General features: G+C 34.3%; 2 protein-coding genes across 4 annotated transcripts in view; both read left to right on the top strand.

Annotated features, from left to right (window-relative positions):
- Positions 1-16,041, top strand: part of LOC144964760 (uncharacterized) — a 48,496-nt gene extending 32,455 nt beyond the window's left edge. For both annotated transcript variants that reach the window (XM_078899353.1, XM_078899354.1), the window contains exons 5-16: positions 2,223-2,750; positions 4,662-5,021; positions 5,282-5,630; positions 6,669-6,730; positions 7,233-7,496; positions 7,889-8,026; positions 8,922-9,051; positions 9,280-10,794; positions 11,998-12,017; positions 12,574-12,676; positions 13,216-13,331; positions 15,802-16,041. In XM_078899353.1, coding sequence (XP_078755479.1) covers positions 2,223-2,750; positions 4,662-5,021; positions 5,282-5,630; positions 6,669-6,730; positions 7,233-7,496; positions 7,889-8,026; positions 8,922-9,051; positions 9,280-10,794; positions 11,998-12,017; positions 12,574-12,676; positions 13,216-13,331; positions 15,802-15,939 — 3,723 coding nt within the window. In that variant the 3' untranslated portion in view covers positions 15,940-16,041. The remainder of the gene's footprint in view (positions 1-2,222; positions 2,751-4,661; positions 5,022-5,281; positions 5,631-6,668; positions 6,731-7,232; positions 7,497-7,888; positions 8,027-8,921; positions 9,052-9,279; positions 10,795-11,997; positions 12,018-12,573; positions 12,677-13,215; positions 13,332-15,801) is intronic.
- Positions 16,042-25,862: 9,821 nt separating this feature from the next.
- LOC144964759 (uncharacterized) overlaps positions 25,863-27,500 on the top strand; it is a 71,969-nt gene continuing 70,331 nt past the window's right edge. The window contains exon 1 of one of the 2 annotated variants that reach the window (XM_078899351.1): positions 25,863-26,151. In XM_078899351.1, coding sequence (XP_078755477.1) covers positions 26,082-26,151 — 70 coding nt within the window. In that variant the 5' untranslated portion in view covers positions 25,863-26,081. The remainder of the gene's footprint in view (positions 26,152-27,500) is intronic. The other variant, XM_078899352.1, reaches the window with a different exon arrangement.

Here is a 27,500-nt window from a genome sequence, read left to right as displayed (position 1 = left end):
TGTCATGAAGGCAAATAGATAATCCATTAATCAGGATGTTTGATGTCAATAGGAATCACCAATGTTGTACAAGTAAGCAAATTGGGGGTTAATCATCTTGCCTAAGGTAAAAAAATGAAAGTGTTTGAAGCGGGGCTCGAACCATGGACCTTTCGGATCACAATGCAATGCCTTAACCACTTGGCCACTTCACCCCCTCGTTATAGTTTTGGGAGATGTTATTTTTCTTTCTTAATTTCTGTTATGTCCTGTTAATTTTTTTTAAGAATATATAATGACTCGTAAGCATTTGAGTTTATTCGTCTTAGTGGGATCCTGTGCTTGTGTCTGGATGGAACTATAGGGTATCTCAAACTAATTTGATAATGTGCTCTTAGCATCTAGACATCTATTCCCTAATTTAACCATTCCCCATTATCCTAATTTGTCTCCTGCGCTTTCAATTGCTAATCATGAATTTTAAAAATTATCCACCTTTCTTCCTTAAAACTGGTGTTGATTTGACCTTAATGTTTCTCAAACACTGTAAAACCCTTAAAAACAAATCTCTTGGACATAACTCAATAAATAGGCTGGTGTATAAACTATGCTGTTCAAGCAACACTAAACCCCTGTATATAATTTCATCCTTTAACGACAAGACTGAATTTCTGTCTGTTATGGATTGTATTTATTATTACTGGCAGACTTCAGCCAGGACAAAAAATCTGGGTGAATTACTAAAACGGAAGTGCTTTATTGTTATCAAGTCTGTGATCAGTATTGAAGTGACAAGATAACTCATTATAAATTGTAACATGATAATCCAGATGAGTTATCTTTTCTAATATATTACACTTTCAATTCATCATTTCTACTGTTATCATTTATCAAGCTATAACCAAGGAGTGTTTCGCTATAGCATAGCAGTACAGTTTTGACTCCAGAACACGACCTTTAGGGTTACATGACAGCGGAACAGCCTTCATTTCATATGATAGGTACTGAGTTTGAATCTCACAACTGCCGTGCTGTGAGGCCTTTAGCTAGTCAGTTCACCCTAGCTCGCTTTGGATGCCATAGGGGCTGATGACCTGGGATAGTTCAGTCTCCCCTTAAAATATACCATAAAAATAATTTTCCTTAGGTCTGAGTGTTTGAGCTGACAATAAGGAAATTTAACACTATGTCCTTAGCAAAGGCAATTTGCATATAGTTCCATTTGTCCACCCAGAAGTGATTTGGTTGCTGAGGCATATCAGATCTGGTGGAAAATAGTTTGCAATGTAATAACATCTGATCCAAAAGGTAGCAGGCAATTGTAACTCTGCATTGTAGCACTATGAAAATTGGGACAAACTTTGGTTCCATGGACCTTACAGCTCTTAAAGTAACGACTACTTTATTATGACTACAGACTTATGGTAAAAGAGATATTCCTTGAAACATCACTTTAACCCAGATTTATCCCAATTGTCTAGCTTAAAATGAAAAGTAAAAAAAAAACGTAAAATGATAAACTTAAATATACAGATCTATTTTTGCTTAATTTGAGGACAATGATTACTAAGCTGCACATCACCTTGCCTTGTAACAATGTCAAGAAATGTTGAGTGTGTTCAGTTAGCAGATGGGCCTTAATGATCACAAGGACCTGGCTCCAGCTCGACTTTGGGTTTGACACTTTACTCATATTGCCCTACATGACACAAGTGTGAATGAGACATGGCTATAAGGAATCACAAATATTGCTAGAGAGCCTATCAGGTAACATGTAATAGATAAAATTGTTTATTTTTTCATGGAGCCCAATAAATAAAGTAATATGAGACGTGATGAGTATAATGAGACCATGGCGACACCCCTTATGGACGTGCATCTTTTTGTTTGTTTGTTTGTTTGTTTATAATTTTGTACTGTCTTTCTTTGAAATATCAAATCCACGGGAGACTGTTGACCACAATTAGATGTAACAATCCAAAGAACTAAACAAAAATTACCAACAAATATCATTTTCCTAATAACTTTTCCCTCTTCAACAAAAGTTCCCAATTTTCTGGTTTGACTAAAATTTGATCTTTTCAAAATAGTTTTAGGAGCTTATACCTGATATCATTTATCCTTTTCTTTTTCTTTGGTCCAGATTAATCTCAAATTCGTATGTTTGGGGCTCAGAATTGTTGAAAATGTCATAATTTACTTTCCACATTTCAAGTCACTGACCTATTTGAAAAACATTTCAGGGCAAATCTCGAGGACGGCGTCACCGTTCAAAAAGGCAAAAGAGTGGAAAAAGTGGTAAAAGTGGTGGAGGTGGCAGTGATTCAAACAATGGGAGAAATTCCCTAGACGGTGATGGAGGTAGCAGTGGTGCTTGTGGTGGGGGAAATGAGGACGAGGATGATGGAGAAAAGAAAGGGAGTGGAGATCGGCCTACAGATGAGGATGAGGAGGAGGATGATGAGAGTGATGAGGACAACAAGAAAGACGGAGACAAAAAAGAAGTTGGGGCTGCGGGCAATTTATTACCAGCAACGGCTGCTGTCCATGATAAAGCTATGGACAAAGATCTGACTCCTTTATTGAGCGAGGATTCTAAACTCCCACAGCAGTCTTCAGAGTTCAAAGGAGCCTTTAGTTGGCAAATGGAGGAGCAGTACAGTATTCATTCGTTGCTTGAAGAATTACCCCAGCAAACCGACATGGAGGAAGCAGTTTTGGACCATTCCTGTATATCCCTGGATACTCTTTGTTACATCCTTGGGGCTGCTGTAAGTAAACTGCTATTCTTTGATCAAACTCATTTTTTAAAACATTTTATCTAGAAAACGTTTTCAATAGATATTGCTCAATTGAGATTCTCTTTAAAGATTCATTGAAGTCTCAGGTTTAAAACTTCTTGATAGGTTGATGGTTAATTTAATGGATTGAAATTTAAAAGTGAATGTTTTCTTGCATTCAATAATACTTTCTCAACTTTTTTTATTTGTTCACAATTGTAGAAGTTTTCATCAACATTACTATTGTTTTGAGGATAGGGCTTAAAATACTTTTTAAGTTAAAGAGAGAAACAGATTGTTTTCAAATTAAAAAAGATAAAAAATTATGGCCCTTTGAAAAGATCCATTGTCAAAAATCCCGGATTTTGTCATGTGATGTTTATATCTCAGAAACCATTAGAGATATTGGTTAGGTATTGGTATTCATGTTATCTATAAAACATAACAATAATAAAGAAAAAGAGTTATCTATTGATATATGGGCACGTTTTAAGGAAATACAGATTTTAGTCATGGACCTGAGTGATATGTTTTAAAAAATTGTTTTTTGTTTTTTTTAAAAGGCATATCATAGATTTAGAATATTAGAAATATTTTTATTATAATCTTCATATCAAAAATGCCTCGATACTTTTCAAGTTATTTATGGGAGCAAATGGCACTAAAATTTTGAAGGAACATGTTTGACCATGTACATTGTGAGTGAGAATCCATTAAAAAAAAAAAAATTGATATTAAGAAAATTGGGTAATGTATCAAACTTGTAATATGTATAACAGGGATGCTGCTTTTCCTGCTTTAGCCTTAGGCTTTTTGTCAATTGATCGGATCCTCTGGCTTCTCTGGTTGTGATGGCCTGACACAAGCCGGAACTCAAAAAATAAATTCAGCTCTTTCTTTTGTCAACTTAGATAGTTTAAAATCTGTTCACCTTTATTTTTTGTGTATTATTTACACTCAAATACAATAACAAGTACTTACTATGCTATACTGTTAAAGTATTCCTTTTGATACTTTGAAGCCGTACTCAACATAATAAAGGGTACGTTCACACAGTTTTTCAGGCTTTTAAAAATTTGCCAGGTGGCATCCCTAGCCCAAAGAAAATTTAGCAAGAAAATATTTTGACACAATCTTACTCAATATTGTTTTATTTTGGAAAATTAATTTTTAAAAAAAGGAGATGGGATACATTTATTAATTATAATTTCAAATAATTTTTAAAAACTTGTTTTAAAAAATTACCAATTATGGAGAAATCTGGCAAGCAGTCCCTTTAAAAATAACCCTGCTTGCAAAGTTGTTAAATTTTTTATCAAACTGGATAAACATTTCTTATGAATCTGCACTTTTGACTTTTTGATAATGCATACCCTATGTTTATACTTTAACAATGATATTATACTAATTCTTTAGGCATAAGACTGAATTTCTTTGAAATCAAAATTTCGTTCATTTAAAAAAAAATGTGGTGATAGCTACAGACCAAATCATTTTCACCAAAAGAACATGACACTTACTTAAAGGTCAAAGGTTTGAGCCCCACTGTCGTCGATGCAAAGTTGTAGCCTTGGAAAAGGCTCTTTTCACACATTTCTACACCATAATGAGGTGGGAAATTTTCAGTGTTGTTGGGGCCCCGTATAAAGCATGCTCACTACCATGTAAAGCTCATGTTATTAATTTATTTTCTCTTTTATTCATTAATTTAATTGATTGATTGATTGATTGATTTATTTATTTATTTAATCATTTATTTATTTAATCATTTTATTTTTCATTGTCATTGTGACCATTTAGCTATGTAAGCCAATTAAGTGTTTAGGTGGAGCGTTGCTCTTTAATCTTAATATTATGTTTACATCTTTTATTTTTTCGTCCTTTTAAAAAAATCCATTTCAGTCAGAGGAAGACAGCTGGCCAAAAGATGACATTTTCTTATCTTTGAATCCATGCCTCACTGTCCTCACCCATAACATGTCTTTGGCATATGAAGGTGATGCAACAGTTCAAGACTGCCAGCATTGCAGTTTCTTAGCATTGCTGCTAAAGCATCTTGCCAATTGTGACATAAATTCTTCAAGCTGCCTCCCGTGTATGCAGGGCTACAATGTAATTCTTCATCACACCAGAATTTGCATCGAGACCAAGAGACTAGCATCACCCTGTAGTCGAATGGATCTGTGTTTCAAGCTGTGTCAAAGTGCACGATGGTGTGTCAAAGGGTTGTTTGACTCCAACAAGATTTACAACAAAATTATGGTGTGTTGCATTGTTATAATCTTGATTTTTTTTTGGTTCTTGTTTTAGGTTTTGTTTGTTATATTTCTTTTTCTTTTTTTTTCCAAAGAAAAATAATAATTAAATGGAATGATGGGCCTTGAATTGATTAGAAATTGTTTGATGCCATTTCCTTCTTTATAAAACCATGATTTATTTTTCCTTTGTCTTGATATCGTGCAATACCATTCCCTTCCTTCTAAAAATCTGATGAAATGCATTGTTTTTCAATTATCTTGCAGATTAGAAAATATTGTAACAAGATTCTGACCTTGCCCTTTAATAAAGAAGTTTTTAATTTGGAAACCTCTGTCAAAGACATTGACGATGAACAACCTCCGGAAGAACAGTTTCCGGAGAAAGAAATAGAGAAGTCAGATATTGGACCAAAATTAGAACAGTCCATTGCAGTTGCTGGTAATGATGCCAAACCATCGACAGGACCAGGTCAGAACATTTTAAGGTCATCAGGCAGTCACACTAAATTGAGTAGGAAACCGAGCACTAGTAGACGCAACATGATACCACCACCAATCACAGAACATGAGGAGGAGGGGGAGGAGGAGGGTAATGAAGAGAAAGACAAAGAAGGTAAGTAGTATAGTTGAGGAATTTTGTAACTGTTTATAGAGATTGTTAAAAGAAAACCCTCAAAAACAATCGTATTTTGTGTCATATAGACATATTAGAGGCCTTATTTTGCCAATTCAAGATATTTTTCCCTATGGTTTTGAAGGTTTGTTGGGTTTTTTTTTACAGGTTACTTACTTGTGGAAGTCTTTCAAAATTTGTAGCTCACCACTTCAATACAATCTATAATAGACCATTTTAATTTTGAGATTGATATACTCGTAATAATGGCTTGAATTCCTAAACCTTATATTGATGATGCTATCATTTTCTTGAAACAAAGACATAGTGGGAGATCAGTCTGTAAGGCCTTCTAAAGAGGGTCAGAATGATTTGTGATCAACCGAGGTTTGAACCTGCAATAAGTAAACAAAAAATTATCAGGCACTAATTTAAACCCAACATTGGCTGCTGGATTTAATTAGATATGGCATAAAGTTATTTGGTAAAAAGACCAACATCCTTGTCCAAAGCATATTAAATTATTGTCCACTGCCTTTTTCTGTTACAAGTCACCAAAGCTCGCAGTCTTTGGCATCACAGGCCCTAAGGCTTAAATTTTCGTCAAATTAGCTCAACTATGATAAAAACAGATTATTTTTTTTTAAAGTTTGAATTTGTTGAATAAAGTGTACAGGTCAGTTGTCTATCGACAAAACACCTTTTTTCATTTTTGCTACTCACTTATCAATTGATAATGATGACCCTCAACTTGTTAAAAGGTCTCTAACCTGACACTTTTTTGAAGTCTCAGTTTTATAACTTTTTAACAATTTTGGTGTTATAATAATTTATAGGTATGTTACGTAAACGTTAGCTGGCCAAAATGAAAAAAAAAAAATACAACCCGATGGTTTTTTTTTTGTTTTTTTTTTTTGTCTGGGTGTGTGGACCTTAGCATCCACACCATTCAAATAGGGACTTTTTAAATTAAACATTTTATTTCTTTCTTTTTTTTTCCATTAAATAATAAACAAAACAAAAACCAAACATTTTCAGGTGAAAAGAAAACAAGCGATGATTCTGCTGAGGCCATCCTGAGAAGAAAATTTGGACCCAAGGTTAGTATAGGGTTGAAAGGTCAAATTTATCATTTAAATCATCTTAGAAAAAAAAAAGAAGAGTACTAATTGAATAATTGGTGTTATATTTTGGTTCACGTTGTTCTCATATTCAAATAAAATCAGTGCAGCATTCTAGTCTAGTGGTGTAATACTTGCTTTTGAATCTACAGGTGAAAGGTTTGAGTCAAGTGGTGACACAAAGTTGAGTCCTTGCAAAATGCTCTTTACTCACATTTTCTCACCGCATTAGGAAAGAGAATGAGTAACTGGCTGGTAACAGCCTAACAACATTGTAAAGCACTTTGTGCACATTTAATAAAAAATTTTATTGAAAAGCTCACTTAAAAAAAATAAAAAATCTCACATGTAAAGAAGTAATCATCTAAATTATACTAAAAACTGATTGTCATTCATGTTTAAAATTTAGTTTTAAAAAAAAAAAGAAAAGACTCCAATGAATGTATTTCAAGTGAAATAGATAATCCATTTTTGTATTCAGTCAGAGGGAGCAATGGCTAACTATACAGAAAGGGAAAACATCTATAGTCTGCCTCAAGGTGGTCGGATCAATGATCAGATGCAGTTTAATTCCTTGGTCAGTGAAGCCAAAGGAGTGAAAGGTGTTGGTGAAGTTGTCTACAGCAATGTAGCTCAGTTACGTCTAGTTTCAGACTTTTGGGACCAGAAGAAAGAGGAATACAATACAACTCGCAAACGTCCATATCAACGGGCAGAAGAAGGTGTTATTTTGGAAAAGTACAAGGTAACTCCATTTTTGTGTGTGTCATGAAAAGGCCTCTGCTTGTTATTTTTGTTTTTATAGCATGGACTCTACAACAACAAATGATTGATCCCTTTGGATATGTTGCTATGATATCGCAAAGTACTTTCTTCCAGATCTGAGAGAATTAACTATCCATCAGAATGCTCGCTATGTGTTTGAGACTATATTTGAATGAAATATTACTAATGCTAATGCTATGCTGCTTAAACGGATGGACCTTATGACATTTTCAAGAATTGTATCACTGTTTTTTAGTGCTAATGTTTAGCTGAAAAAGAGATTTGAATGCAAATTGTCCTTGTTAATCATTATGTATTTTTCCAAAACTGTGATAGAATTTCATGTTTCATCCTTTCCTGCATATAACACAGAACAAGTTCCAAATCCTGGGCACACGCTACCAGCTTGACTATCAGTGGCACAAATTGACAGCCTTGGGGAGTGGGATGACTGGACGATGCTACCTGGCTATGGACATGAAGACTAATTTTAAATTCTGTGTGAAGAAGGTGAGTTGTCTAGATTCAGTATAAGGTGGAATGAATAATAAAGTATAATTCATCTGACGTCACTTGGTTTTCTGAATTGTATTATGTCATTGTGAATTTAAAATAAAATTGATAGAAATACAGTTTGTGGGTGGGGGCTGTCCTCTATTCCCCGATATCTATTTTCCTTTCCCAGGTTGCTCACCATCTATTCTTGTTTTGAAATGAGATTACTTGGGTTTTATTTTTTTGTCTATGGCCACAGTCCTTAGCATAGAGTGAGACAGTCAAATGTTTGATATTGTTTTGGAATTTTATTTTCTTCCTTTGTAAATCATCTCTCTGCTTTCTACTTTTATTTTTGTTCTGAATATAATAATTTGTAAGCATATGAGTGCATTCCTCTAACTGGGATCCTGCGCTTATATATGGAAGGGACTTTTGGTGATCCCAAACTTAAGCACATTGATAGCAGTTTGCTCTTGGAACCTATGTATAATCCTGATTCGAACCCATCTCCTTTGTCTTATATTCCTCGGGTGATTTTAATATAAATATATGAACAATTTTTTTTGTCTAACTCTTCTTCTTCATTTTTGCTGGCGCTGAAATGTCAAAAATGTTGCAAGCATCATAAAGCCTAAAAGACAAAACAAAAATACTAAATTTTGGAATTTTGCGGTTTAAGAAACTTTATTTATTGTCTTAAATAAAGCATGACAATTTGACTTGAGTTTTACTGTACAGAATCTTATTAGCACTGACATGAGACAAGTGTGAAATGATTGGTGGATCTCTAATAGTTTAATAATACTCTAATTCTGTTTTTTGAGCCTTATTGTTGTTCAATAATTCAATACCAGTTGGTAGTTTAATCAAAGTAATCCTATATATTATATTTGATTTTCTAATTTAGATCAGCCTGGTTGATTACACCAAAGAAGAGCTTTGTCTTTGGTCAGACTTGAACCATTCAAATGTTGTCACCTTATATGGAGCGATTCGGCACTCGGATATAATTTATTTGTTTTCAGAGTACATTGATGGTATGTAGTGTCAGGGAATTAATATATTCATTCTATTAGATTTAGGAGAAAGTAATTTTATATAGACGAATATCTTATAAAAAGGGTACCAAGCAATTTTAAATGTCTGTTAAATGTTAAGAGAGCAGGAGCATGAATAGGATGTCTTCAAAAAGTATTAAAAAATCATTCGAGTTACAGCTTTTAATTAAATATATTAAAATTATTTTTTTTTATTGTAACTTCCAGGTGGAGATCTCGGACATTGCATTGATGAATACAAGAGCCAAGGAAAGCGTTTGAGTCATTGGTTAGCTCTCAGATATTTCCAACAATTGCTCAATATATTGTTGTATTTGCAGTCTAAAAACTTACTGCACGAGGACATCAAAGCAGACAACCTTTTATTGAGAGCAAAATCATTTGAAATTGTCCTCACAGATTTCGGTCTTTGCCTCCGTCTTCAAAAAGCAGTGGAATTTGAAAACAAACCACCAGCTGGCACACCAACTCATTTCAGTCCTGAAAAAGCTGCCTCCATGGGTCATGGTTTTCCTGCTGATGTGTGGGCATGTGTGTGTGTGTTGGTACACATGCTGAGTGGACAACAACCTTGGCACAAGTATCTCAAGAAAGTGGACTATTTGAATTTTACAATTTACATGAAGCCTCCACCACTGGATGATGTGCCTGACAACATCAGGGCTATTGTTAAAGATCTCATTGCTCAAGGATTCATCAAGGACCCAGTGACAAGACCAGATGCACACAAGCTTCTCCAGCACGAGGCATTCGACATTATTAACCAGGAAAAGGAAACATATTTTTCTGCTTTGGCATCAGGATTTCAATCCAACATTTGCGTCACATCCAGGGCTACAAAGGATATCAAAGAAGTTCCCACTGCTGGAGGCATACAGAAAAACCGTGAAGAGGAGGAAGTATCCCTCTATGAAATTAGTTTACCGCAAAGTGCTGGGAATAGATTAAGTTCAGGCCTCGCTCTTAAACCACAGCTGGAAAATAGCATTATACCACTGAGGATGAATACTGACTATCATGAAGTAGAAAATGGGGAGGATATGGGAGATGATGATAAACTAGGAGAAGCAACTGGTGGTGATTTCTTATCAGTTAATGTAGTATCAGTTGAAAATAGGTTTAGGGAAAAAATAGATTCGCCAGAAATACTACCGAATCAGTGGACAAATTCTTCTTTACAGCTTATAGACACAGGGGAGAGTGTTCAAAATAGCCAAGTTAATCTTCCTGATTTCAACATGCTATTGCAAGGGTGGGACGATTCTACCAGGATTTTTCTCACCGATAACACCAGTGCCAATATTTTGGACAATAATCTCCCTGAGACATTGGAAGTTTACAATCCGACCACAACAAGCTATTCTAGAAACAGTAACAGTGATCAAATCCCACACTTGTCCATTTTCAACCACTCCAGTTCAGGGGAAATGAATAGTTCAGAGTTATTTGCACCTGGAGAGAATAAAGAAGTACATTCACAAGTCACTGTTGGAAATAATGCGCATTCAAAGCATTTCATAGAGAAAAAGCCAGAGGATTTGAGATTGAATGTAGTTCACCCACCTCTCAAACATCAAGGTTCCAAGGAAAAGCTGACCATGTCATCCTCGAGAAAATCCAACAGTACATCAACTGCTGGCACAACCTCCTCCACGGATGGATCTGTGTTTTTCCCTGGATCTGCTACAGGAAGTGGAGCTAGAGGGGGCCGAGATTTCAAAGGTAGGAATTTGATTTGCTTGAACTTTAACCTGTAAATGATGACACTGATTACAATTTTTTTTAAGCAGTTACAGATATGTAATTGGTGATGGTGAAAATGGTAAAATCTGAATATCCTATTGAGTGAAGAAAAAAAAAAGAAGAAGAAGAAGAAAGAAACCATAGAGCCAGTTATTCCTCTATACCCTTTAAGAAAGGGAACTGGGGCAGCGGGGTGAGGGGACTCTGTTTATTCTTACAAAGTATCATGCCATTTTCACATAGAGGAAAACAATTGAGTCACATGACAGTTACTGCTCTTTTGGGAAAACGGATCATCAAGGGTGAGATGGTTGAGCAGATGATAAAGCATTGCATTTCCACCAGGGCAGATTAGGGAGCAGGCACTGATGTAAGATAAAACTCTGAAAAACTGTGTATGGAACAATGCCAGACAAAGCGGAGTCAAAAATACAAGAAGAAAAATATCCCAAAATATCAGCCTGCTGTGACTTGGGATCGAACCTCAGACCTTCTGATTACCGTTTTTTTTCTCTCTGCTTTGTCTGGCACTGTTTCATACACACTTTTTAAGATCTTTAACTCTGACTTTGGAGAACTGGCTTTCAGTTCCGCTGACTTCATCTTTTTTTCCCCCCAAGAGTTAGTAGTTGAACTGTAACTGATGTCTGGGTTATTTCAGTCTTTTCCCTCGATAAACCCTGAAGAGAAAAATTGCTTGAGGAAGAATAAAGGAAATTTTATCTTTTTTATTCATCTTTGAAAAAATTATTTAATGAATATTGGGAGAAATATGATATGAAAAAGCTTCACATTGTTAAATCTCTCATAAGTCTGTAAATAATGTTAAACAAAATTGAATATAACAACTTCAAATGAAGAACTGTGTATTTAACATGAAACGTTTTGAAAAGACATTAAAAAAATGAATTCAAGATATCTCTTCAGACTTTTGTTCTTTGCTAGTTTCTGAGCTCTAGTGATATGGTGGTTATGTCTGCTAGATCTAGCGGTTGTTTGTTTTCAATAGGCTAGTGTTTTAGCCAATCGCGCTGAATAAGGACTTCTAAAAATATGTAAGTCAAATTTCATTTAACTTTGATTCTTTAAAATAAATATATTTAGATCATAACTGGTAGTACAGCTACTCGTTTACTACCACTTTCAACATTCTGTATTCTACTTATTTTTCTTTCATTTCAGATTTCTTTGGATCTGTTAATGTGAGTATTTTTCAAGCTTTTTCATGCCATAAAAAAAAAGAGGAAAAAAACAAAGAAAATGATCTGTAAAGCAATTTACATTTGGTCACAAGCCTGTCAATTTAGCAGTGCAAAAGTTGAGTAATTTCTCCCCCTCTCCCCTTGAATTTGGTTATGTTACTCTGTTCCAGGAGTTACTTACATAAACTTACCAGGGTATGACCATGATCAAATTCAGTTTGCAATGATTCATGAATTCCCCATTTTTACTCGATTTTTTTTTCTCGGAAGATTTTATTGATGTATATATATTTATATCATTGATAGTATGTTTACTTTTGTTTATGGTATATTTATATTGGACATCATTATAAAGACTCACAGTTCTTAATGTCATGGGGGTGAATCCAGTTTAAAAAAAATCAAAATCCTGGTTTTAAAAACCTCTTTTTTCCCCTATTTTATTGATATTTGTGGGTTGGCAGATCTAGTAAATCTCACAGAGCATTGTATATGCTGAATGTATAATGCATTTTGATCTTTTGATAAAGTGTTATATATTTATTCTTTTGGACAGAGTGAGGATCATGGTGACAAAGCCCAAGAGGAAAATGAAAATCAGAAAAAAATTCGTCGCACCATCAAAAGTCTTCAGGAAAACATTGATGAGAAATCTCTTGGTATGCTCTTTAAATATTTGTTTGTCCTTCTGGAGAATTGATTATTGCTTGGAAAGACCAGTAGATATGCACCATTTAAATGAGATATTTATAAATGTAATTTCTTCTTTCTCATGCCTTTGCTAGTCTTACTTATGGTTGAATTAACTTAAAAAAGATAAATCGTTACATGGATGCATAACATTTTCTTTACTATTTCATATGGAAATTTGTCATTGGGATCTATTTTGAACAAGCCTGAGATTGGTATATGATTGGTAACCAGCTTAACTTATGGCCCTCGGCTGAATTCAGACCTCGAGGCGGTCTGTATATCATTTGATTCCACTTTTATGAATTAGATGCAATTTCTTGAATTTTACAGAGACCTGTCATCGTATGATGTTTTAATTAGGTTGTGTGGAACACTGGATTTTAGTCTTTTCCATTTTTATTATAAAAAAATCTCGTATTGGCCTCAAAAAGAGCATTTATTATTCACTATAACAGTAATCCAAGTATTATGTAACCAATATTGTTATTATTGTATTTTCCTTAAGGTGGTGTCAAGTTGACGCTGTATGATGAGAATGGAGAAGTGATGATGACATACCGTATGACAGAGAAAGAGAAACAATTACCTGTCAGATATCTCATTTCCGATTTTAAAAATAAAGTAAGTAAAACTTTTCATTGCTTGAGATGTCACAGACAATTGCTATACATTGACAAAGCTAATTTTTTTTTTTTTCATTCTGGCTACAAAACTTTTACTTCCAGTATTGACTACGATGACCTCCCAACTTTTCAACAAGTATCAAACCTGCGACTTGTTTTTGACATGTTTATTTATATTTAGAAGTGTCAGGTGTGAGGCTTAAGGGAGTACGTGGGAAGGAAAGTATTGGACTTACAAATAGCGGGAAAGAGGAAAAAGGGATGCCCAAAGACTAGATGGTGGGATAAGGTAAAGGACGATATGAAAGAATTGGGCCTGGAGGAAGATGATGCGCTGAACCGAGATGCATGGAGATGTGGCATTCATTATGGCAACCCTGCAAACTGCGGGATAAGCTGAAAGAAGAAGAAGAAGGTTTGAGGCTTTTGACAAGGAGAGGGGTCATCTAAATATATTGATATTTAAAGTGCATTGCTAGTTGCTTAATGTGAACATCACTGTTATGCAGAAATCGCTCCGATTAAGTGGCTATCCAATTAACCATTCTGCTTGTGACCCTCCATTGGAACAGCTTATCGAGACTGCTCATATCTTTGTGACTTTATGTGACGACAGATGATGGCATGATCCGGAAAGTACATTTTTGACATTTTGACCTTTGTTATGGCTGATACTTTCTTTTCGCTTTAATATACTATACAAGAGTGAAAACAGGAAGTTCCTGCGAATCTCAGCTTCAGAATTCAGAGAAATTTGCTTTGAAATTTTGCACACATCACGATAGCAATGACCATGGTGTAGTTGAAGTGCTTTTTATATAGCATGTGAACACAATTTATTTCAAATTCGCTCCAATAGTTATTACACAATACTCATTCTTTTAATAGCAATATTTTCCTGTATTGACTCTCAAATGAACAAAACAAACAGCACGTGTGTTCTTTGTGCAAGGTTTATTTAAATTTAAATGCGTTATGGGACCTTCAAGAACTATTTAACAAGATCTCCAGTTCTGAAAATACTTCATTGTTAACTGGTGAGAGCAGCTGAAGCATTATGGTCGAAGGGAGGAGGAGGAAGAGAATGAAGCGGTGGGTGTGCCCTGTGCGCAGAGGAAAATGTATTTACCCACTCGTTTTTTTTTTCCATTCATTATTCATGATCATCATCATCATCATCATCATCGTCATTTTAACATCAGCATCATCCTCATCCTCTCTCTCTCTCTCTCTCTCTCTCTCTCTCTCTCTCTCTCTCTCTCTCTCTCTCTCTCTCTCTCTCTCTTTCTCTCTCTCTCTCTCTCTCTCATTCTATCTCTCTCTCTCTCTCTCTCTCTCTCTCTCTCTCTCTCTCTCTCTCTCTATCTCTCTCTCTCTCTCTCTCTCTCTCTCTCTCTCTCTCTCTCTCTCTCTCTCTCTCTCATTCTATCTATCTATCTATCTATCTATCTATCTATCTATGGCCTACTTCTGATTACATTACAAGGCTCTTTCCGATGCTTTAATTCGAACACTGGATGGGGTTAAATGGATAAAAATATTCTTGGGAACGTAGAAATGGATTTTCTCTTTAGGAAAAAGTACCATTTTACCAGATTGGCATTCTTTTACTAAACTTAATGTGTCATCAACTAACGTCAAAATGATCACTCTTTCAATGGATTAAAACAGGGTATAATCTTTAAAAATTAATTCTAGAAACTTAAAATCATGTTTTAAATTTTAAAAGTATTATATTAGATAGTACAATAACTTTTATAGTCCAAAACGTTAAAAAAACATTTTCACTGTTGTAGTCTCTTTTCAGATATATTGGTTGTTTTTTTCAGTTCAGCAAGATGTAACTTCCGTCATTTGTTTAAAGAAAGTATATGTGTTTTAGAGCTTATTTTTTGAAAGAAATAATGTATCTCAAGAACTTACTGCTTTTGTGTTTGAGTGATAAAAAAATATTTTTTTTGTGTCAGTTGTGTGTGAAGTTTTTTGTAAGAGCCTGAAAAGGTCAGGCAAAGAGAGAATTAATAAAGCAGTTAATCTTGCGAAATGAACCAGGTCCACATGGGTGTCATGTCTATTTTGATTAAAAACGGAGGTTTTAGTTTGGGATTCCGTTTTCTGGAAAATTCTGTAATTATGACAAATTTGTGTGGACTACAAACCTGAACACTAAACACTAAATATATTTGTTTGTCCTTTTGTGCACTGTCTTCCTTTTCTTAGGCACACTGAAGACCTACAAGCTTATGAATTGCCATTAAACTGTTTGAACTAAACTTATAAAGTCAACCCAATCGTTTTGTAGACACTGAACTCTAAATATATCATGCAATTTGTCCTTTTGTGCACTATCAATTTGTCCTTTTGTGCACTGTCTTCCTTTTCTTAGGCACACTGAAGACCGACAACCTTATCAATTGCCATTAAACTGCTTGAACTAAAGTTCTAAACTCAACTCATTTTCTTTACAGATAACATTCAAGCACTTTGAGCTAAAGAAGATGGATGGAGATGAAATCAACTACAACCAACGTCTGAAATGGTTTGAACTCCTGGTTATGGCACTGCCTGAAACCAAGAATTGTTTGTGTGCTGGGTGTCAATTTTGATGTGATTTGGTAATAGAAATACACCGGAGAACATCATTGAATACAACATTGCATGGTTACTGAACAGAAATTTACCACTTTAGCTATATAAAAAAACAAAAACAACAGAAGACCAACCATCACTGAAAAAATTGTTACCACTGATATTAACCTTGGTGGTAATGTTATCGATTTTGCCTTCAGTGCGAGAAATCTTAGTGTCTACTTTGATTCTTCACTTTCCATGTCTCTCCATATCAATTATCCTTTTGGAGATGTATACAGCTGTATATTAAGATTTTGAAAATTGCTAAAATTCATCACCTCCTCCCTTTCAGCATAGCGAGTTGATATTAATGCTTTAAACCTCTCTTAATTAGAATACTGTAATTCCCTTTTGGCCCAAACAACTAAAGAACACATAAGAAACCTAAAGTTCAACAAAACAATGCTACTAGATTGATCTATATTTAGGAAAGTAAATTTACACCTGCATAATCTCCCCTACACCAATAAATCTGGTTGCCAGTTGGGAAAAGAATTATTTACAAGATATATGCACAATCATCTATAAACCACCAATTTGGGATAACCCTTCATACATCAGGGAACTCTTAAACTTCTTCACTCTAAGTAGATCCCTCAGATCAATGAGAAACAAAGTAAACCGCAAAATCGGTGAGCAATCATTTGAATTCTTGGTGGCCCATATCTGATATGCCTTCCACTTCATCTTAGATGTTCATAGTCCCTTGATCCTTTCACTGCTGTTTTGAAACGTTTTTTTGTGTGCTCCTTTTGTGGGTTAGTAATAACACATTAATTATGCATTGTATGTGATACCAATTTTAGGTCGTTTTATATACAATTTTACTGTCTTTTTCATTGTCAGCTATTTATGTGAAGTGCTTAGATGTTATTTTTGGGTAAAGTGCTTCATTCATGCCATATTATTATTATTATTATTATTTTTATTATTATTATTATTATTATTATTATTATTATTATTATTATTGTTATTATTATTATTATTATTATTATTATTATTATTATTATTATTATTATTATTATTATTATTATTATTATTATTATTATTATTATTATTATTATTTGACAGTCACCGAACAGCTTGAACAGCTCGAAGTTGAACAGCTCCCTTTGTCCAATTAGCCATATATGAAAATGCAAGGCTGCAAGGAGATTGTTTTAAATGTTGAAAAAGCCCCTACAAGACAAATTATATGACTAATATGTTATCATCCCTAAGATAATGATTGTGATCAAAATTACCTGTATAATGACTTGCTGGGCAAAGTTCTTTAATGGTAACCAATGTAAATACAGGGTAGCTAGACACAGAACATTTTGGCTGAAGGGGGTTGCTTTTCACATTATCGTGACAGCCAAATTTTAACAAATAGATAGAGCTGTCATGCCCCTATGATGATAGACTGGTGTAAAATTCTATTGTTGGGCTAATTATTTTATTGGATGCATCAATCACCTGATTTTTACCATGGTGAGAGTTGTCATAATATTGTATTAATGACTTTGTAGTTTTGGTTACAAAACTATACCATTGTAATCGTTGAGTTCCATCCCAAACTATAGGCATGATTTTTTAAAACTGACTTCATCTAAAACAATATGCATTGTTGACTATATTTTTAAAGTTTTAATTATGAGAATTAATCGTAAGATCTGATACATAGAGATGAAAAATATGCCTCTAACCATTGTCTTAAGTTAGAGAAGTAAACAGTTGTCACCTTATTTGATTCAATTGACTACAGTGGTTCTTTAAGTGTAATGGCATTGGAAATAACGCGAGCTTGGCAATAACGAGACTTTTTAAACCCCCCACTATTTCTCTATTGCAAATAGACTTGTTATAATGAGAAAGAGCGATTCGGTGACCGGGAATAACGAGAACTCGATCTAAATTAAAAAGCAAAAATACACGTTTATTGATCAAACAAACATCACAATCACACACATGATGCAAAGCAAAGCAATCGATATCGGCCAGTGATACAATAGCAATCGGATAGCTATTACTATCCGTACACCCCTATACGTGTAGATAAGGGACTTTGACATGATATCACCCCTCCAAATTAAATGAAATAACCCATCTTACCTATTAATGGACGAGTTCATGTGTAACATCAATGCACCTATTGGTACCGTTCATTAACATCACACCACGATCACGACTGTTTTGCTTTTTTTTTTATGTCATAGCGTGTTGGTTCCTGCTGTCAACTGTAACCTTGTCTGCTGATTTCAATGCAAACTTTCACCACACTTTTTGTCAAAATCATATCGTCAAGCTTCATCATACTTATTTTCAACTCGGTAACAATAGCAACATTATGGATTCTTATAAACAAAAAAGAATGAGACTGACTATTGAGACTTCTCCATCATAGAAGAAATGGAGGGGAATAATAATTATTTTGAAGTCCAGGACTATGTATACTATTTTGAAGGATTATCGATGTATTTAAAGGGTCAAAATAAGATTATGTGGTTCTTTTCCTTGAAATTCAGTTATAATGAGAACTCGGGGAATTACGAGAATTTATGCTTCGTACGGAGGTTCCCATTATAACCAAACTCCACTGTATTAGGTTAGATGGAGAAGTATACAGTTGTCACCCTATTTGATTCAACTTACTACTAGGTTAGATGAGAAGTATACAGTTGTCACCCTATTTGATTCAACTTACTACTAGGTTAGATGGAGAAGTATACAGTTGTTGCCCTATTTGATCCACTTTACTATTAGGTTAGATAGAGATGTAAATCTTTGTCACCCTGTTTGATACAATTTACTATACGGTTAGATGGAGAAGTAACAGCTGTCACCCTGTTTGATCCAATTTACTATACGGTTAGATGGAGAAGTAACAGCTGTCACCCTGTTTGATCCAATTTACTATACGGTTAGATGGAGAAGTAACAGCTGTCACCCTGTTTGATCCAACTTGCTATTAAGTTTGATGGAGAAGTAAATAGTTGCAAAGGTGATTAATTGAAAAAGGCTCTTTTCTCACATTTTCTCACCATGTTCGTGTGTTAAACCGATTACCTGGTTGGTAACAATGAAGTCTCTATCAAAAATAAACTATGATAGTGTTATACTGGCATCACATATCATCCCCTATGATCACATCTTGCTGTTGGCTTGAGACCCACAAGGAACTTGGCTATTAATTGCTTTTTCTTTTGAATCCATAAAATGCATGTCATGCAAAAACTGATGGATGAGGTGGTGATTTTGTTTTTATGCTTTTGACTGTAATTTTGTTTGTTTGTAAAATTTGTAAAAGTTGTAAATATTTGTATTATTTTGCAATATAATGTATAATATTTATCCCTTTTAGAGCGAGACTATGAATTTCTATTCGAAATAATTATTTATCTGTTCAGTTAAGATTTGATTTGTTAAAATGGTGGAATCTAAAAAAAAAAAAAATTAAAAAGAAAAATTCTCATGCCATTGTCATATCATAATGGACTGTTGAATCTTAAACAATTTTAACTATTTAGATGATCACGACTTGTGGGCCAGTGTGGCTCAGCTGTACGCTCTTTGCTTCATACCGGAAATGTACCGAGTTTGAATACCTGCTGCGCTGTGTGTCCTTGAGCAAGTCACCTCACCCTAGCTCAGTTTGCGGCATTGCACTGTGGCTGATGCTGGGCTATTCAAGTCTTTTCTATGGGATGAATAAAGGGAATTTATTATTTATTTATTATATTTTTTAATTACCTTTGACCAAACCGTATTATAATATATGATCGTGTTATTTTACACCAACATCCAATCAAAACCAATGTTTGGTTTCATTTGACCTCCCATGGTGTGCGAGGAGGTTGGGTTTTTTCTGTTCTTTTATTACCATATATTTCTTTTTTCAGGTGCTTTTTTTTACCTCTTTTTGCTGGCGATGATATCAAAACCATGTGATTTGATATATGATCCCAACGCACAGAATGTGATATTTGGAGGGGAATTTTGTTTCTAAGTTATCAAATTTTTTATTAATTTTAATATCCATATAGTGAGAGAAAAAGTCATAAATTATAAATGGGCAATTCTAATTATTTTTACTTCAAATCATCAGGGTCCAGGTGATCTGAATAACTAGATCACATAGACAGCGGTTTATCCCCACCCTGTCAGCTCGACCTCAATGTAATACCAGTTGGAGGTAGAGAGTCACATTTCTTTTGTTGCTGGATACAAATAATAGTTATTTTACTATGGTCTTGTTTTATTCATCTGAAAGCACAAGATCTACTCCCATAACTGGTGGATATTTTACAATCATTAAAAAATATTTTTATAATTCAGTCTTCGCCAACTGAGATTTCGGGCCAATTTATTGCCAATGTATTCATGATTTATTTCTGGATTTTTTCCCCCAAAAAAATTGTGTGGAAAATTATGCAATTTTTCTTGCTTTTGTATTGATGATATTTTATGCAAGATTATATATTTTTCATACTATATATAGATATTTTTATCTAGATATTCCATCACGCACAATTTAACTTTCTGTGTTTCGATGATTTTTAAGCCTATTTATTTTCTAACTTCTTTTTTCAGGATTATTTTTAAAGATTATTTTATCACATTAATTAATTAATCTGCTAGTTTAGATTTAACCTATTCCTCCAATGGTATTCCATGTATTCGTCTATTACAAATAAATCGCTTGAGAAAATTTATTCAGCAATGTTGGTTTTATTTATTTATTTTTAATCACATCGTTGGTTTAATTTATTTTAAAAGTGTTTGTATGTATCGCTGTGTTGTGAGTGTTTGCTTAAAATCCTACGACTGTCTTCTTTTCAGTGGGTATTCTCCTTTGATGATGCTGAAGTGGGGATTCCTCTTTGACAGTTTCTTAGGGGGAGCATTTTGGCAGGTTGCTTTGTGAGAGAAATAACCTAAATGTAAAGTTAATTATTTGGGAGATTTTAAAAATATTGTCATCATAATATTATAATATCATATTTGAATGTATTACTCAGTTGGATCTCGTGTTAATATCTGTGTTTGACTTTTAAATGGTCTCTATGGATAGATTGCTCCTAGAATCTACTTCAGTTTGAATTGGTCTCCTTTGTCCGAATTTTTTTTTTCATTTTACTTTTCTTTTCTTTTTTGTTTTTGTTTTGCTTTGGAATTTTTTAACTGCAAATCTACAATCTTTTCATCTGGGTGGGGTTCCTGACCTCCCATAGTGGGCAGGGGGGTACATACTGTGTCTTCTATCACCTTATAACTGTTTTTCAACATGCTTTCTGTCTTTGTCTTGGAATGAGATTACTTGGTTTTATCCTGGCCCTGGCCGGAGTCCTAGCTCGGAGGGAAACAGTCAAATGCATAGTTATTGTTTTGGGAGATGATGTTTTTTTCCTTGTAAATCATCTCTCTGTTATGTATTATTATAATTGTTATTTTCAATGTATAATGTAAGCATTTGAGTGTATTCCTCTTTGTTGGATTTTGTGCTTGTGTCCGGATGAGACTTATAGGTGATCTCAAACTAAGTACATTGGTGGTATGCTCTTGGAATCTACATCTGATCCCTATTTGTTCCTAGTTCCCCTACGTCTTACTTTTTCTTGGGTGCTTTAATTGTAATTCTATAACTTTTTACTATCCTATTTTCTTCCTTTTTACTGGCGCTGATATAACCGAAATGTGTTGGAAGCGCCGTAAAACCCTTAAAAACAAAACAAAAAACAATCTTTTCATTATTCCATCATTTTCTTTTTTTTTTTACTGGCATCGAAATGACTTAAAGTGTCACGGGTTGTGCAAAACCACGAAAAACGAAAGAAAACAAAACACACAGAATGACATATACGCCGCTGTAATATAGAGGTAAGGTCTTGGATCAACATCATGCCTTGGATAAAGTCCGAGGGTCGGGGTCGTTGACTAAACACCTAGAGGATGTGCCCATCGTCTCAAAACATCGTTATGTTGAGTTAAGCTTGATGTTTAAAGTTGAATTTTAAGCTTTGAAGCGGGTGGTTGGATGGGAGCATCACCCTTGAATCATATACCTATGATGTTCGCATGGGTGTACGATCCGATAGTGATGTCGTTTCTTCTCTTTACTAGCCTATCCTGCTTCTTTGGTTTGTGATTGTATTTTTGACAGGGGATATTTTTTTTTCTGTAAATCTTCTGCCTGTTTGTTCTTGGTTATTTATAATTTAGCTTATGATATCTTTAGGTTATGATTTTGATTTACATTTGTACTATTTTTGTTAGATTGCTTGTTTTTTTGTTTCAGCGGTCTCTCATATAACCTCAATTGTGTTGGAAGAGACCTAAAGCAACAAACAAACAAAAAATAAGCTTTGAAAATTGAGTAAAAACTTATGTCTTCATTCCGGACAAAATTTACAAATAATTGTAAATTTCCTACTTCAACCGTTTTGTCCAAAGCTACAATTTATTTCATCTAAAAAACCTCAAAATACCTCAGCTATTATATAGCGCAATATCCCTAAACATGCTCAAAGTGCTTTACTAAAGGTCCCTGACCAACAACAACACGTAACATAGAATGAGACACGCTGATACCTGTTAGGCGATATTACAACTTTTTTCCAACCGAGTCAACACTGTTAATGCCCAGGTACTCATTTTACACCTGAGTACGGCGAGAGAATGTGAGTAAAAAGCTTTTTCTTAGGACTCAACTACGTGCCGAGCGAGGTTCGAACCCAGGACCTTCCGATCCGAAAGCTAGTAGTGTCATACCACAAGACCACATAAGCGCTCGTCTAGTTTATTGCGACATAATACCAGTTTGACGCGATGGGTCACACTTTGCAGTTTCCTCTGTCCACCTTGTGATTGGATAGTTGGAGTTTCTTAGATCAAGCGGAAAGTATTTTGCAATAACTATCGTCCTATCGACAAGGCTGCAAACACTTGTTACGGATCGAAACGATTGATTGTTTGCCGCTAATGAAACAGGACTTAACTAAGGCTCCAACTTTTCAACTTTTAGGCAATGCATTCTGGTCTCATTCTGGAATAGGCTTTCTGGTTTATCACAGGTGCAGGTTGAAGTCTTTCGAAATTACACGTTGTCCTTGTTTATTTCTTTGTGATACGATAACCCCCCAAACCCACCGCCCATGAATTTTTTTAGCGTCATGAGATGCTACTTTTTTTTTTTTTAATTTGTACGGAAATCGCTATCCAAATTATTATTATTATTATTATTATTATTATTATTATTATTATTATTATTATTATTATTATTATTATTATTATTATTATTATTATTCATTTTTTAAAATGTTTATTATTTCTTTTTGTTAAATTCTTTAAAAAAATAAATAGTTGTTTTTCTGATTTCATAGTCTATTTTTTGGTCTTACTGACGCTACAGTGAAAAAAAAAACCCAAAAAACATAGCATACCTTGGTGTCCACCTTAATAAAAGTTTACAGTGAGACCATCCTATTAGCCATATTGTGAACAGAATACACGATAAAGAGCATAAATATTCATAAGGCAGCTGGAAGATAGTCGGCAAATTGCAGCAAGACAGAATCACTGCATTCGACGGCAGCTCTTGGCCCACTAAAATGGCCAAAACTTCATTTCCTCAGAGCAAATACGAAAAACTATTACATGGAACAGTCAAAAGCAATCATTCAGGCAGCAGTCGTAGACTTTGCTAAGCGTTGGATCCATCTTCGTTTCGAAGGCGATAGTTGAACTCGCCAGTGGTGTTGAGTTGATTACGTTGAAGACATGTAGAACATCCTCGGGTAGTTGTGCTGGTTGCGTTTGTGTACAAGATGGTAGTCTGCTGAGACCATCTGCATTGTTTAGATGACCTGGTATGTGTTTTATAGTGTAGTCCTCGGCGCTCAATATCAGTGCCTATCGTTGTATTCTAGAAGACGAATGCTCAGGAATTGGCTTGTGTTCGCCAAACAAACCTAGCCAGTGGTTTGTGGTCGGTTTTGATGATGCTGTGTCGACCATAGAGAAATTTGTGGAACCTTTTCAAGCCGAAAATGATACTGAGGGCTACTTTATCGAGTTGGGACTAATTCCTTTCTGCGGGGTCTAATGATCTTGAAGCGTACGAATTGGGTTTTTCTTCACCGTTGTCAAAAATGTGTGCGATTATTGCAGAAATACCATGCGGCGATGCATCACAAGAGTTATTTGTTTTGCAGGAACAAAATGCACGTGCATGGCCTCCTTGCACCACTACTAAGAAGTCGATGCCTTCGGGATTAGTATAATACATACACGCACACACACACACACACACAATCTCACACACAACACACACACACACACACACATATATATATATATATATATATATATATATATATGTATATATATATATATATATATATATATATATATATATATATATATATATAAGTTCACTCACGATGAGCATATATACCTGAGTGAACTTATTTATTTTTATATGCTCTAACCAACATTATCGAGCTGTTTGTTGTGATTTTTCCCGGTGATTGCACTGTATGTTGATTGAAGAACTGAAGGCTCAAAAACTATAAGTAATAGTTAAAATCCATGTCAATAGCTTGACAAGCATAGCAACAAGAGGTCACAGAGGAACCATCAATTATGACATTTGAGGTTAATTTCTATTCGATATGATAGAGAATGGATTTAATTTCTCACATTGCAAAATTACTGAAAGATCACATTTCTCATAAATTTTCATTCTAAATTCAAATCCCGACATAATACCGTGTTGAGGCGCCTGGAGACAAATAGTCCGTTAACACCACAGAGTAGAGAGGGGCCATCCATAGTCTGTGGTTAACACTACCACCTCGACCTTCCTATTAATACGATCGAAATTGATGTAATTACGCGTAGATATGCATACATAGTGAATTTCAATTTGATTGAATAATTTGTTTATGCTGGAAGCAAGTCTCTATCTATATTATTACATAATATATTTCTTTCTCCAATATTTCTTTCATAGCATAATATAAGAGATATTCCGTAGCGAAGCACGGACATTTTACTAATAAGAAAATAAAACTGATAACACGAGAGAAAAAAATATCCAACATGTGATTGTTCTTTAAAAAATCTCTTGGTACATTAAAAAAAGATTGTATGTTTGTTTCTTTTATTTATATATATATATATATATATATATATATATATATATATATATATATATATATATTTATTTATTTATTTAATTATTTATTTATTTTTTAATTTTGGTGTGAGAATTGTCAGGTTTTTAACCACGCCTTTTTGATTTCACATTTTGCTTTATCGTCGTCGTCATCATCATCATCATCATCATCATCATCATCATCATCATCATCATCATCATCATCGTCATCATCATCATTATTTATTATTATTATTATCATCATCATCATCATCATCATCATCATCATCATCATCATCATTATTATTATTATTATTATTATTATTATTATTATTATTATTATTATTATTATTATTATTATTTTTATTATTATTATTATTATTATTATTATTATTAATGATGATGATTTTTATTTTCACTTTTTAAAACAGTTCCAGACACAAATAAGAACTACAGTAGGGACAGCTTCTTATTGCATACTAGCGTGAATTAAATCAGGACACTCCATTCATTCATTAATAATTAACAGTTGTCATTATCTAGTTTTTACTTGCATTATTAATTATTTTGTCTTTGTCCTCATTGAATATCACAGTTCTAAAAATAGTTGCCATTCATATCTCTGTGAGTCAGTCGATAAACTTGATGTGTGTGTGTGTGTGTGTGTGTGTGTGTGTGTGTGTGTGTGTGTGTGTATGTGTGTGTGTGTGTGCTCTCACGTGCGCTCTAGAGTGAGAGCTATGTGTGATGATAGCAGTGTTCAGTGGCGGCGAGTAAAGGGGAATTGAGGAAGCACGGTCTCACTGTTCCCTGTTGAGTGTGTCTGTGTGTGCGAATGAAAGAAAGGGAGAGGTGAAGGGAGGAAGGGAAACAGTCCTGATAAATATAATGCGAACACAACCATAGTAGAAAAGGCAAGGGGAGCGGGTACGGTACGATGGTAATGGAGTCCTACGTAGGACGTTATAGTTTTAGGAAGAAATGGAAAAATATTGGAGTTATTTCTGTCATTTTCTGACACTAATTTCATTTATTTTGTTTGGATTATTAGGTAAGTTGTGTTTATTTAATTCTTGTAGAATTTACAATCTTTTGATAGTTTATTTTCTTGTCAAATGTTGGATTTTAAAAGCCAGCACGAAGCCAGAGAACCCCGGAAACTCACCAGTCAGGCCCAATGTTTTTTTGTTTTGTTTTTAAAAAATATATTTCTTTATATTATCAGAAATCATTTGTGGATGAGTACATCTCCCACATGATGTTGAGTAATGTTTGGCATTGATATGCGCTTTGTCTTTAAGGCTGGCGTAAAACCTGTCGTTTTATTATTAATAATTAAGGACAAGCTTTCATTACATTTATTGATCCTGACTTAATAAGCGTATAAGAGAGAGAGAGAGAGAGAGAGAGAGAGAGAGAGAGAGAGAGAGAGAGAGAGAGAGAGAGAGAGAGAGAGAGAGAGAGAGAGGATTCAAGGGTTGTGCTGAATTAAGTTTGATCTTTGTTATTTTCTTAATTCCCAAGTTAAGTTGACAGGCTACAAGAGCGCGGTACTACTCTTGAAATAAATACTTGAGTCATTGTTTACATTTGAAACATCAGGGGTATTGAATCTAATTTCTTGTAGGTTACGATGGTTCGACTTAAAACCTTTAAACATTTCAGAACAAAAATCTAAATTCATTAAAAAAATATAAGTAGACGGCATTTATTATAACTAATCATTGCTACTACTACTACTACTACTACTACTACTACTACTACTACTACTACTACTACTACTACTACTCTACTACTACTACTACTACTACTACTACTACTCTACTACTACTACTACTACTACTACTACTACTACTACTACTACTACTACTACTACTATTACCACTACTACTACTACTACTACTACTATTACTACTACTACTACTACTACTACTACTACTACTACTACTACTACTACTACTACCACTACTTAAAATAATTAATCCTTCGACGTTCTACTATTTTGAAAATAGTCACTTAAATTATTAAAAAGAAAAGGAGTAAAATAAGATTAAACCATCACCTGCAGGTAGATTACAAACCCAACTCTCGTACCCTTCAAACTATAAATACTTGATAAGTTGTGTTTTTGGGAAGGACTATTAACTCACATTAGTCCACTCGACACAGGTGTGAATGGGTACCTGACTACAAGCATTGACGGGAATTGTAAGTTTTAATATAAAAAAGGTTGCTTGACAAGCGAATGGTACTGTATGAAATGGAAATATGTTTTCATATGCCTGCTGGAGGAATTAATGAAGCATTGTGAAGCGACTTGCGCATGGTTAATCCTTGGAAATGTCTATATAAATGCTAATATTTTTATTAACTTATACCACAATCATCAAATCACCATCA

The sequence above is a fragment of the Berghia stephanieae genome, chromosome 2, assembly GCF_034508935.2.
Source record: "Berghia stephanieae isolate SIO BIC M18660-M18661 chromosome 2, UCSD_Bste_1.3, whole genome shotgun sequence".
NCBI classification, from domain to species: domain Eukaryota; kingdom Metazoa; phylum Mollusca; class Gastropoda; order Nudibranchia; family Aeolidiidae; genus Berghia; species Berghia stephanieae.
The sequence above is the reverse complement of the archived record's forward strand: the minus strand, read 5'-3'. Positions and strand labels throughout refer to the sequence as shown.